General features: G+C 53.5%; 4 protein-coding genes across 4 annotated transcripts; 3 read left to right on the top strand and 1 right to left on the bottom strand.

Moving 5' to 3' along the window:
- The first annotated feature begins 152 nt into the window (after positions 1-152).
- On the top strand, positions 153-1050 carry SNOG_04441 (hypothetical protein). The gene is made up of 4 exons (XM_001794807.1): positions 153-254; positions 303-374; positions 428-535; positions 695-1050. Exons 1-4 carry the CDS (start codon positions 225-227, stop codon positions 737-739), a joined length of 255 nt encoding a protein of 84 aa, XP_001794859.1. The 5' UTR covers positions 153-224; the 3' UTR covers positions 740-1050.
- Positions 1051-1466: 416 nt separating this feature from the next.
- Positions 1467-2728, bottom strand: SNOG_04439 (hypothetical protein; the record flags this gene model as incomplete). The annotated part of the gene is given in 3 exon segments (XM_001794806.1): positions 1467-2462; positions 2482-2580; positions 2630-2728. 3 exon segments carry the CDS (start codon positions 2726-2728, stop codon positions 1467-1469), a joined length of 1194 nt encoding a protein of 397 aa, XP_001794858.1.
- Positions 2729-3944: 1216 nt separating this feature from the next.
- SNOG_04438 (hypothetical protein) lies at positions 3945-6181 on the top strand (the record flags this gene model as incomplete). Its single annotated transcript, XM_001794805.1, has 2 exons — positions 3945-4047; positions 4203-6181. 2 exons carry the CDS (start codon positions 3945-3947, stop codon positions 6179-6181), a joined length of 2082 nt encoding a protein of 693 aa, XP_001794857.1.
- A 524-nt stretch (positions 6182-6705) lies between these two features.
- SNOG_04437 (hypothetical protein) lies at positions 6706-13332 on the top strand (the record flags this gene model as incomplete). Its single annotated transcript, XM_001794804.1, has 1 exon — positions 6706-13332. One exon carries the CDS (start codon positions 6706-6708, stop codon positions 13330-13332), a length of 6627 nt encoding a protein of 2208 aa, XP_001794856.1.
- Positions 13333-13468: the final 136 nt, after the last annotated feature.

Below are 13468 nucleotides of genomic sequence, written 5' to 3'. Positions count from 1 at the left end.
ATGTATGCGATCAATCTTGACACGATTGGAGTGAGTGATGTGAAGTTCTCTAGGCCGCACCACCTCACATGCTCAACTCTTGGCACGGGCCGCCGCCAACGCCGACAAAAAGCTATCCGCGACTACAGCTCCGCAACACCACGCGCAGATACAAGCTTCGACTACCAACACCACCGCGAGCCCATACTCCCCAACCAAAACGCAATTAATTCTACGCCCTCAGCATGCCTCAAGCACAGCCGGAACTCAAGAAGGTGAGTCCTCCGCGACCGCGCAAACTACCTTTACCTAACTTGCACAAGTACCTCGAGAAGCGCGTTCTCGTACAGCTAAATGGCAGTCGCAAGGTCATGGGAATCCTGCGAGGATACGACGTACGTTTTTTCGGACTTTATCAATTATCGACGTATGTCTGATTATACTATAGGTCTACTTGAACATCGTCCTCGATGAGGCGCTAGAAGAGAAGGCAGGTGGTGAGAAGACTCGGATAGGCATGGTCGTTATCCGAGGAAATGCTGTCGTCATGCTCGAAGTACGTATACACTTTCACATATCACTTTGGGCTGAGGGAGGAGGAACTGGGAAGAGAAGATTGGAGTGGAGAGAGTGGCAGAGGAGCGTGAAGTGGAGGGGAGAGGGAACGGGAGGAGCATTGATCATTCGGAAATCGAAGCATACTGACTTGACATAGGCACTGGACCGCATCAACCAAGACGTTCCCAAGATTGGACGGTAGAGACGAGACCACGGCAGCCTATCAGCGAGGATATCGAGGACAAGAGACCAGATGGAGTAGCAGGAATAAAACTTTGGTGTTTCGGCGCAACTCTACATGGGTATGGCCCTCCTACATACACACACACATCAAGCCAAATGCTTGAAGAAGACCGGAGTTGACGTGTCTGATGCTAGGGTCGGCATATTTACGACAAGATACCATCAGACGAATGAACTTTTTGGCAGCAGGCTTGGGGCAAATGGGTGCTCCGCGGCATGCTGCAGCGCTCTTTTGAATAGTCAATCAATAATTGAAGCAAAGTCCAGGAGACCGTCACAATCTCTAGTCCATGTGATCGTGTATCGGCTGTATCATTGACTACGCCTGGATAGGATGACCATGTGACAGAATGCAGGCTATCTAATAACCTTGAGGTATCCACAGAGTGTTGCCGCCAGATACGAGGTCTAGGGACACCCTGTACAGCTTCAGACTGCTTTAACTTCAGCAACAGACCTCAATCGATATGCACCATGCACCGAGTGCCGCCTCACATCCTGTATTCCTTCACAGCCCTCAAAAACACGTCATGTCTGCCGATACCGCGCCCTGAACAGCTTCAGCATAGTTCCAACGATCCTACACACCCTCACAAAACATTGGGACGCATGACTTCCAATAATAATCATGGGCATAGCTTATAGAATTCACACGACAGCAACAACATGCCCACACTTCCTAAAAACTATAACCGCGCCTTCTCCGTATGTCCCCTCTTATACTCCTGCACCAAATCCCACGCAATCTCCGCATACGGCATCATCATCTGCCCATAGCTCTTCGCCTGCTCACTGCTCGCCTGCCTCAGCGCATACCGCGCCGCAATCCCCTGCATGATAACCGCAGTCCTGTACGTGGTAAACGCATCGCCCCAGGTGAAATCCGGGCGCGGATCCCAGCCCGCCACCTCGCTGTACCACTCGACCAACTGCTCGCGGGTAGGCAGACCCGGCGTGGCGCCAGGCTGGAAACCCGTGTGTGCGCGGCCAATGGACTTTGCCTTCTCGCTGGACGCAGTCAAATAGGGTGAGAGGAGGTTGTTGATGTCGGACAGCGGGTGGCCGATGGTGGACATTTCCCAGTCCAGGATGCCAATCACGCGAGGCTCGGTTTTGTGGAAGACGACGTTGTCGATTTTGTAGTCGCCGTGGACGAAGGTGGCGCGGTCTTGGGGCTGGGTAGACGCGTCCTTGAAGAAGGCGACCATGTCATCCTGATGGGGGATTTTGCCGACGGTTTCGCCAGTTTCTTTGTCTTTAGCGGCAGCTTGCGACTCGGAGATGGTGTTGAAAGTGGCGATTTGCCGGTTGTAGAAGCCTGAGGGCTTGCCGTAGGTGGAGAGGTTGACGGAGGAGGGGGACACGCGGTGGAATTTCGCGAGAGTTGTTATGGCGGAGTGCCACCTGGGGAGATTGTTAGTGTTTGTATGGGAGGTGTGGGAGGGGGAAATGTACATCTTCGTTCGCTCCTCTGGCGTTACATCTGGAATCACTGGGTCCTCGAAGATGCGGCCGTCGAGGAACTCCATGATGTAGAACTCGGTACCAACGATCTTATCATCTTGACACAGACAGAAGGTTTTAGGTACAGGGACGTCGGTGTTTTCCAGGGCGTGGAGGATACGGTATTCGCGGTCGACCTTGTGTGCTGTCTGTACACAACTCAGCATTGCGCCATCAACCTGAGAACCATATCCGTACCTTTGAAAGAAGCTGGCCCGGGGGCTTTTTCCTCATAACATACTTCTTGCCATTCTTGTCCGTCAATTGGTATGTCGGGTTCGACTGTCCGTATCCGAACTGCCATTTTATCAGCTACCAGACCTCACCAAACGCACATCACACATACCTGCTTGACATCCAGCGGGATTTGAATCTCAGGCACATTTTCAGCTATGTAGCGCTCCAACGAGGCTATATCGATTGGTTGTCGCACTTGGCCGGCCATGTTTGCATATGGTCGAGGCTGCGCATCGTGCGAGCGCGGCGCATGATGTAGCTTTGGTGGATGAGCTTTTGCGGAGGCGGAGATGCCGAGGCAAAGGAGCGGGATCGCATGCGGGCCGAACGAGTCAAGGTGCCAGGAGCTGCCCGACGCTCGATGTCTTTTGGTCGGTTTATGAAGAAGATAGAAATGTTTGCATTTGATCCTCTAAACTTTGGTCATGGTCCTGTTGGAAGATATGGCTGCCCTGCATTCTTTTGGTGCAGGTTCACACGACGAACAGAGACATGCTTCATACCATCCCAAATGTTCAACTTCTTCTCATGCTTTTCGCGACTTAGTTGGCTCAATATTCTGCCTGCAGCCTGTACAGCCGAGAGCTGATATAATCGTGGTATGGTCTACACGACGATCCAAACAGCTCTCGTCTCCCGAACTGAAGCGAGCCTGGCAAACCTTGCATCCTCCCGTACACGTGACACCGCGTCAGATGTGGCACAAACCTACACATTACAAGGTTCAGCCTCGCGGTCAGTGAGCGGCTCGATGAGACGAACAAATGACAGTCTGGCTCGCATGGTGTTTCGGGTAACGATGATATGGCTTTTGTGCCTTCATGCTATACCCCTCCGGTTCGCTGTCTAAGTGGACGAAGACACTGGGCGAGCAGGGGACCGTGTCTTCGAGTCAGCAGCAACCATGACGCGCAATCATTATCGATAATTGCTGGGCAGTAAGAGTGAACGAGAGCAACTGTAGCGAAACCAGAAAGCAGCCTCATCAGGAACAGATAAGTCAGGAGAAGAATTAGTGGCGACGGCATTGAAATAAACATGATCGACCTGCTGTGATTGGCACGCTAAGTTGATTATCCTCGTGGCGGGACCCCTGTGACAACAACTTGACATCTCCCCACAACAAACCTGCCTTAACTGTTACACTGGTGGCTGCCCTTGTATTACACTCCCGTAGCAAAGCAGCAGCCGGTCGCTATGGCGTTCCAAACACCGAGACGGCTCGGGCAGCCGAGACCGTCATTAAAGGTATGCTGGACTACTCTCCCGCTGCAAACGGGCACGCAAACGGGAACGCACGCTCACTGACACCGTCATAGGCTGCAGAATCCTCGCCAAACTTATCCCTTACCGCAAGCACTGCATTCCAGCGAAAAGCATCCTTGAACGCGCTGGTTGGCGGCGCATCCCCACCATCAAGCAGAATGGGCGCAGACGGGCGGGACATTGGTATCGGCGATGTAGTCGACGTTCCGGGCGGGATGCACGGCACCGTCAAGTTTATTGGCGCCGTGTCCAACAAGAAGGGTGTTTTCGCTGGTGTCGAGCTCAGCAGAGAGTGGGCATCGCGCGGAAAGAACGATGGAGAGGTCGACGGGTGAGTAAACAAACACAACTCTGCCCACGCCTGCGCGCAGACTTATTTCGGGACAGAAAGCAGTACTTTAGAACCTCGATTCCAGGCTCGGGTATATTCCTGCCTGTGCATCGTGCGCAAAAACGCTCTTCAGCGACTTCGGACGACTTCCCGCCAACGCCTACCACGCCATCTCACGGCAACAACTTCAGTCTTTCCACCACCACGAAGCCGTACTTTAGCCCAGAGACCCCGTCGCTGCCCAAGTTTTCGCAGTCGGTCGGCCCTGGAGCTCGAGCGCCTAGTCCGCAGTTCAAGCCAAAGAGCCGGCCGTCTCTGCCGCGCCCGGAATCGCCAATCCGCAGAGCACCGAACCTGACGGCAACACCGGCGCGCAATGGAGGCCTCACACCGTCCGGGTTCTCGAGAAGTGCCATTGGCGCACCCCCACGATTCGCCAGCCCTGCGCCTCCGAGGGCTGCACCAGGCCTGCAGAAGCCGCGGACACCAGGGCCACCGCGTCCATATTCAAGGAGCAATTCGCGCATCGGTCAGCACGACACCATCGAGGAAGATGCTGAAGTGACGCCTACAGGCGCATCACGTACGAGCAACGATTCCATGTCAAGCTACCATGGCCGGCGGCCAACCTCCCGCATGGGCGCAACTCAGAATCAAACCGACGAAGTACAGCGGCTTACGAGGCTGCTTGAGGAACGCGACAGGCAACTCAAGGACCAGGCCAACTCTCTCGGCGAGATGGAGGCAAGCTTGTCGGAGATTCAGAATCTCATGCCGGATGATAATATGGACATGGGCTCGGTGCACAGCGGTGAGCCCAATGATGTCGCGCAACTACGAGCACTTCTCCGCGAGAAGAATGATAAGATCGCCATGCTCACATCCGAGTTCGACGCGCATCGGGCAGACTTCAGGAACACCATCGACACGCTCGAGCAAGCAAGCACGGCGACAGAGCAAGTATATGAGAAGAAGGTCGAACAGCTACAGGACGAGCTGCACGAATACCGGTCACGAAGTGACGACGTTGAGACTGTTGCCATACAGCTGAAGCAACTAGAAGAACTTGTGCAAGAGCTTGAAGAAGGTCTTGAGGATGCGCGACGAGGCGAAGCAGAAGCTCGCGGAGAGGTCGAATTCCTCAGAGGCGAGGTGGAGCGTGGTCGATCTGAACTCCGCCGCGAGCGCGAGAAAGCGGCAGCAGCCCTGAAAGATGCAAGTGCGATGGCAGATGCACCACATACTCCAGGACAGAGGGAGGTTGAACAGCGCGATGACGAGATCCGAGGGCTCAAGGCCATCATCCATTCCTTGAGCTCTGGCGCCGCAGAGGAACACGGACGTTCGCCGCTTTCACGACAGGGCTCTTCGACCAGCCCGGAGGAGCTGAAGACAGCACAGGCCAACGCTGAGCGTTTGGAGCGCGAAAAGGAGGAGTTGCGCGGCCTTGTCGAGAGGAAGACATTCAGAGAAGAGGAAATGGAACGTGAACTGGAGAAGCTGAGAGCCCAGCTCGGTCTTGCTGACCAGCGCGAGAGTGTCATCAGCAATGGTCTCTCTGATCATACTGCAACACAAGACAAGCGTGCATCCGAGCGAGACTCAAAGGGAACGGTGGTGAGCTGGAAGGACGCGTCGCAACGTCGCGAACCTGCACCGGCCATGGAAAGCATGCCAGAAACAGACGGTCGCTCTTCAGCCAACAGTAGCGTGCTCTGGTGCGAGATCTGCGAGACCGGCGGACATGACATTCTCAATTGCTCTGCCATGGGTGGCGACGTTACACCCAGAGAGAACGGAGTCCGCAACGGCCAGGATGTCGTAATTGAAGGCCTACGAGGCCTCTCCGTCTCCTCAGACCGAGCTCGACCATCCGTGTTGAGCCCAACCAAGCCACCTGGTAGCGCTCCCACCGCGCCTCTACCAATTCCCTCCATGGACAACTTCAACTCCTCGCTCGTACCTCCCAAGGGCGCTGCAGTAGCTGATCCAGACAAGTGGTGTGCTCTTTGCGAGAGCGAGGGTCATGATGTAACGGCATGTCCTAACGAAGATGCTTTTTAGGAGTCCATTTCGAAGAGAGCGTCCTTTTGCGAATGATATCCCATGATTATTCCGATTTATCTACCTATAGCTATAATTATTACCATCGGACACTCGTTCCTGGACATTTTTAAATTGAATTTACGGCCTGTTGGAACTTACCTAAACTTTCATCTCTTTCGTTGGTACACTTATTGCTCGGACATTGAAATGAGTGAATCGGAATGAACAAGCCTATATTTTGGAGTGATTGGATTGGATGTTCCAGGTGGGGTGCAGTGGACGCTGCACGTGACGTATCTGCCTACTGGTCAGAGCTTCTTAGATTTTCTTGACATCGGTGATAACCTCGCGCCGCTCACTCCATCCCACTCCAGGGCGCGACCATAGCCCAATCCCTCGAATCCCGCCACAGTCTTTCTTTCCCTTCTTCTCGCGATTCTATAAAGGGTAGAGTCGCGTAATTATATACGAAAGTCCGCGAGGACAGCCAAGAGGCGAACTTTCAATCGCAAGGCGCGTGAGAGACAGAGACGACCGCAACCATGGCGCAGCAAACCCCGAACAACCTCGCGCAATTCAAATATGCGGCAATGTCCAATTTGGTCTTGCAGGCGGACAGAAGATTTACAACGCGCCGACCGGACGAGCATACTGGCGATCCCGAGTCGCTCGCAGGTCGCATCAACATTCGGGATATGGGAGGGCGCACAGCACGGGACAGGGCGCCTACAGAACAAAAGAAACCCAAGGGTCCTGGTATCGAGCGCGGTAGCTTGACAGAGGGTGGCGACGTTCTGGACCGCGAACAGCGCAAAAGGAAACGAGACGATGGCGCAGCCTTTGGTGCTTCAGCAACAGTCGACTTCAATATTGAGGGCCTGACCTATAAGCCACGGACACCTGCGACTCGCGCTACCTTCGAACTCATCACTACCATAGTGAGCAAATCTCTTGGAGACGTCCCGGTCGCGACCACCAGAAGTGCTGCCGATGCAGTGCTGGAATTCTTGAAGGACGATAGCCTGAAGGATTTTGACAAGAAGAAGGAAGTCGACGATCTTCTGGGTACATCCATGGGCGCAAAAGAGTTCAATGAGCTGGTCAACCTTGGCAAGAAAATCTCCGACTACAACACGCAAGATGACGAGGAAGAGAAGGACGAAATAATGGGCGACGGTGATGGCGCTGAGAATGATGACAACCAGGGTGTAGCAGTCGTGTTCGACGAAGACGAAGACGATGAAGAAGGCGCCCAGACGTTTGAGGTCCGCGACGCCGACACGTCTGACGAGGAAGACGAGGCGGAGACTGCAGTCGAGCAGATTGGCGGCGAAGATGGAGACATTGGTGGAATGGCAGATACGGAAGAGATGGTCATACAAGGCGATGTAGCAGTGTCGACAGACCGGAAAGGAGACGGCGAACAGCTTATCCCCGCACACGAAATCGATGCTTTCTGGTTGCAACGGCAAATTGGACAAGTGTACGAGGACGCGCATACCCAGCAGGAGAAGACACAGGATGCGTTGAACATGCTTGCGGGGCTCGACGAGGACGGTGAAGAGAAGCCGTTGCGCGAAATCGAAAACGACCTCATGGAACTTTTCGACTACGAACACCATGAGCTCGTGGCAAAACTTGTGACCAACCGCGATCGGGTGGTTTGGGTCACACGATGGCGACGAGCCGCAGAAGACAAGGACGAGCGAACGGCTGTTGAGCGAGAGATGAAGGCTGCTGGACAGCAACAAATCCTGCAAGAGCTGCGTGCAAGAGAAACTGGTGTCAAGACGGAAGATGGAGGGCAAGGAAAGATGAAATTCAACCTAAAGGACATCAGCTTGCCTGAGATTAAGGATGAAGATATGACAGACGCCCCACGGCCTGACGGAGTGGTTGGCGGTCTTCAGCCCTCCAGCCGACTTGTCAACTTGGATAACATTGTCTTCGACCAAGGCAACCATCTCATGACCAACCCCAGCGTCAAGCTGCCACAAGGATCAACGCGCCGCCAGTTCAAGGGCTACGAAGAGATCCATGTGCCTGCGCCGAAGGCGAAGCGCGACCCCAGCGAAAGGCTTATGCCTACTTCTGAGTTGCCGGACTGGGCAAGACCAGGTTTCGGTAACTCGAAATCGCTCAATCGGATTCAGACGAAGTGCTTTCCCACGGCTTTCAATGACGATGGCAACATGCTCATTTGTGCCCCAACTGGTTCCGGAAAGACCAACGTTGCTATGCTTACCATGCTTCGCGAGATTGGCAAGCATCGCAACCCAACAACCGGAGAGATTGCTCTCGACGACTTCAAGATTATCTACATTGCCCCGCTCAAAGCGCTTGTAGCGGAACAAGTCGGTAACTTTGGAAAGCGTCTCGAGCCCTACGGCATCAAGGTTGCCGAGCTTACGGGTGATCGTCAACTCACCAAGCAGCAAATTGCAGAGACGCAGATCATCGTTACTACTCCAGAGAAGTACGATGTTATCACGCGCAAGGCCACGGATACCAGCTACATCAACCTGGTTCGCCTGATCTGTATCGACGAGATTCATCTTCTCCACGACGAGCGTGGCCCTGTCATCGAGAGCATTGTCAGTAGGACCCTGCGCCGCAGCGAGCAGACTGGCGACCACGTACGAATTGTTGGTCTCAGTGCCACTCTTCCCAACTACCGCGATGTAGCAAGCTTCTTGCGTGTCGATCCAGACAAGGGCCTGTTCCACTTCGATGGAACCTTCCGACCGTGTCCGTTGAAGCAAGAGTTCATTGGTGTGACAGATAAGAAGGCCATTAAGCAACTCAAAATGATGAATGATGTCTGTTACACAAAGGTCCTCGAACAGGTCGGCGAGCACCGAAATCAGATGCTCATCTTTGTGCACTCTCGTAAAGAGACAGCAAAGACCGCCAAGTACATCCGTGACAAGGCTCTTGAGGAGGAGTCGATTGGCAAAATCTTGCGCTCTGATGCTGCTAGTCGAGAGATTCTGAGGGAAGAGTCCGAGGCAGTCCAGAACGCCGATCTCAAGGATGTCATGCCTTATGGTTTCGGAATCCATCACGCTGGTATGTCGCGAGCAGACCGTACGATCGTCGAGGATCTGTTCGCGGATGGCTCTATCCAAGTTCTTGTGTGTACAGCAACTCTAGCCTGGGGTGTCAACTTGCCAGCACATACCGTCATCATTAAGGGAACACAGATCTACTCTCCTGAAAAGGGTAGCTGGGTTGAGCTGAGCCCGCAAGATGTGCTGCAAATGCTTGGTCGTGCTGGTCGTCCTCAGTATGATACCTATGGCGAAGGTATTATCATCACAACGCAAGCCGAAATTCAGTACTACCTGTCTCTCCTCAATCAACAACTCCCGATTGAGTCTCAACTCGTCGGCAAATTGGCGGACAACCTGAACGCCGAAATCGTTCTCGGCAACGTACGCACCAGAGACGAGGCTGTCGACTGGTTAGGCTACACATATCTCTTTGTGCGCATGCTTCGGTCACCCGGTCTATACCGTGTAGGTCCCGAGTACGAAAATGACACGGTGTTGGAGCAAAGACGTGTGGATCTCGTACACGCCGCGGCACACGTCCTGGAGAAGTGTAGTCTTCTCAAGTACGACAAGAAGACCGGTGCACTCCAGCCCACCGAGCTTGGAAGAATTGCTTCTCACTACTACATCTCGCACAACTCCATGGCGACATACAACCTGCATATCCAGCCAGGTATCAGCGCCATCGAACTCTTCCGCGTATTTGCACTCAGTGAGGAGTTCAAGTTTATTCCCGTACGACAGGATGAGAAGCTAGAACTTGCCAAATTGCTCGGCAAGGTTCCTATCCCTGTCAAGGAAGGTGTTGAGGAGGCGCAAGCCAAGATCAACGTGTTGTTACAAGCCTACATTTCACGACTCAGGCTCGAAGGTCTGGCACTCATGGCCGATCTTGTGTACGTGACACAGTCGGCAGGCCGTATCCTCCGTGCCATCTTTGAGATCTGCTTGAAGAAAGGCTGGTCTCAAGTCGCCAAGCTAGCACTCGACATGTGCAAGATGGCCGAGAAGCGCATGTGGCCAACAATGACACCTCTTCGACAGTTCCCTACCTGCCCGCGAGATATCGTGCAGAAGGCAGAGCGTATCGATGTGAACTGGTCAAGCTACTTTGGCTTAGACCCACCAAGCATGGGTGAGCTTCTCGGTATGCCAAAAGCTGGCAAGGTTGTCTGTCAGTTGGTCGAGAAGTTTCCTCGTCTGGAAATCGAAGCAACACCTCGTCCTGTAACAAGATCACTGCTGCGCCTGGAGTTGCTCATCAGACCAAACTTTGTCTGGGACGATGCGCTACATGGCACATCCGAGGCTTTCTGGATCCTTGTTGAAGATTGTGATGGTGAACAGATTCTGTTCCACGATCAATTCATCCTCCGTAAGGATTACGCACATGGTGACGTGGCCGAGCACCTGCTTGAGTTCACGGTGCCTATTGATGAGCCGATGCCGCCAAACTACTTCATCACTGTTCTCTCCGATCGATGGATGGCCTCCGAGACCAAGCTTGCTGTCTCTTTCCAGAAGCTGATCCTACCAGCCAAGTTCCCTGCGCACACACCTGTGCTCGACCTGCAGCCTCTACCCGTATCAGCTCTGAAGAAGAAGGAGTACATGGGCCTGTACGAGAACATTGGTCGCTTCAACAAGGTTCAGACGCAAACCTTCAACACGTTGTACACGTCGGATGACAATGTCCTTGTTGGCGCGTCGGCAGGCATTGGCAAGACTTTGTGTGCCGAATTCGCAATCCTTCGACACTGGTCGAGCAATAACGAAGGCCGAATTGTCTACCTCGCACCATTCCAGGAGCTTGTGGACAATCAGTACAAGAACTGGAATGAGCGCCTGTCCAAACTCGGTGGGGGTAAGGACGTGGTCAAGCTGAGTGGCGAGAACACATCCGACCTGCGCTTGCTCGAGAAGGGTGACCTGATTTTGGCGACCCCAGCTCAGTGGGATTCCATCTCACGACAATGGCAGCGCAGAAAGAATGTACAGACAGTTGCTGTTCTGATTGCGGATGAGCTGCACATGCTGGGCGGTTTCGGTGGTCATGTCTACGAGATTGTGGTCTCACGTATGCAGGCCATGGCTGCTCAACTGGAGTCGAAGCTGCGCATCGTCGGTCTCAGTGTATCCTTGGCGAACGCGCGCGACATTGGAGAGTGGATTGGAGCCAACAAGCACACCATCTACAACTTCAGCCCCGCGATCCGTGCCGTACCCTTGGAGCTCAAGATCCAGTCCTTCACCATTCCTCACTTCCCCTCGCTGATGATGGCGATGGCTCGTCCGACCTACTCCGCTATCACACAACTGTCGCCCGATAAGCCAGCCATGATATTCGCGCCCAACAGGAAGCAAGCTCGTAACTCTGCGGTCGACCTTTATGCTGCCTGTGTTGCAGATGAGGACGAAGATCGCTTCCTTAATGTAGAGCTGGAAGAGATTCAGCCTATTCTGGAGAAGATCAACGAGCAGGCGCTCTCCAAATCCCTGTCGCATGGTATCGGCTACTTCCACGAAGCTTTGAACTCGTTCGACAAGAAAGCTGTGCAGCATTTGTTCAAGGTCGGTGCCATCCAAGTGCTTATTGTTTCTCGCAATTCGTGCTGGGAGATCGACAACAGCGCGCATCTTGTCATTGTGCAAGGTACCCAGTTTTACGAGGGCCGCGAGCATCGTTACGTCGACTACCCCATTAGCGAGATCCTGCAAATGTTCGGCAAGGCAGGCAGGGTCGGTCAGGATAAGTCAGCGAAGGGTGTTCTCATGCTTCCTGCTGTCAAGCGCGAGTACTACAAGAAGTTCTTGAACGAGGCGCTGCCTATCGAGAGTTATCTCCACGACTACCTGCACGATGCCTTCGTTGCTGAGATCAGTTCGAAGACGATTGAGTCCACTCAAGAAGCTGTTGACTGGTCCACCTACACATACTTCTACCGCCGACTGCTCGCAAACCCGAGCTACTACAACCTTCACGACACGTCTCACGAAGGTCTGAGCGCACACTTGTCCGAGCTTGTTGAGCAGACCTTGAAGGAACTGGCAGATGCCAACCTCATCGAGCATGACGAAGAGGAAGATGCGATCACACCTCTCAACCCTTGTATGATTGCAGCGTACTACAACATCTCGTTCATCACTATGCAGACGCTCATGATGTCTTTGAATGGCCGAACCAGCCTCAAGGGCGTGCTTGAGATCATCACAGCTGCAACCGAGTTTGAGGACATCCAAATACGTCGACACGAAGACCACATTCTGCAACGTATCTACGACCGTGTCCCATACAAGATGCAGGAGCCCAACTTCGAGACCCCACATTTCAAGGCGTTTGTGTTGCTCCAGGCCCACTTCTCTCGCATGCAGCTTCCCATCGATTTGGCCAAGGACCAGGAGATTGTCATCCGAAAGGTTCTTACTATCCTGAGCGCAAGTGTCGATGTGCTTTCCTCCGAAGCACACCTCAACGCCATGTCCGCCATGGAGCTCTCACAAATGGTTGTCCAAGCAATGTGGCAGAAGGACTCGCCACTCAAGCAGATCCCTCACTTCGACAACGACACCATCAAGGCTGCGCAGAAATTCGAGATCAACGACGTCGACGACTTCATCAACGCCATGGACGAAGACGAAAACCCAGACTACAAGAAGCTCATCCAATCGCTCGAGGTCGACCAGCGACAACTGGCCGACATTGCCAACTTCACAAACAACTACTACCCCAACATTGAGCTCGAGCACGAGCTCGTCGACCCAGAGGACATTGCATCGAACTCGCCGGCTCAGCTGCGCGTCAAGGTCACGCGAAACATCGAGGACGACGAGGAACTCAAGACGGAGGTCCACGCGCCGTTTTACCCTGCCGACAAGACGGAGAGCTGGTGGTTAGTTGTCGGTGACCAGAAGGAGCACTCGCTGTTGGCGATCAAGAAGGTTTCGATTGCGCGGAAGTTGGAGACAGTGTTGGAGTTTACGCTGGAGAAGCCGGGTAGCCATGAGTTGACGCTTTACCTTGTTAGCGATAGCTACTTGGGTGTAGACCAGGCGCCGACATTTAAGGTGGAGGCGGCTGAGGGCATGGATGAGGATAGTGAGGAGGAAGAGGAGTAGATGTGTAAGCGATAGGTATTGGCATTGGAAAAAGCCGGTTACATTTGGCGTTGACGTTTGACGTCAGGGATTTTTCGTATCATATTGTTATTGCATTGCATTAAAGCATTTTACGTCCATGATGTTTCCAGCAACC

Source organism: Parastagonospora nodorum (assembly GCF_000146915.1).
Source record: "Parastagonospora nodorum SN15 chromosome Unknown scaffold_6, whole genome shotgun sequence".
In the NCBI taxonomy this organism is placed as follows: domain Eukaryota; kingdom Fungi; phylum Ascomycota; class Dothideomycetes; order Pleosporales; family Phaeosphaeriaceae; genus Parastagonospora; species Parastagonospora nodorum.
Note: the sequence above shows the minus strand (reverse complement) of the source record. Positions and strands in the feature narration are given on the sequence as shown.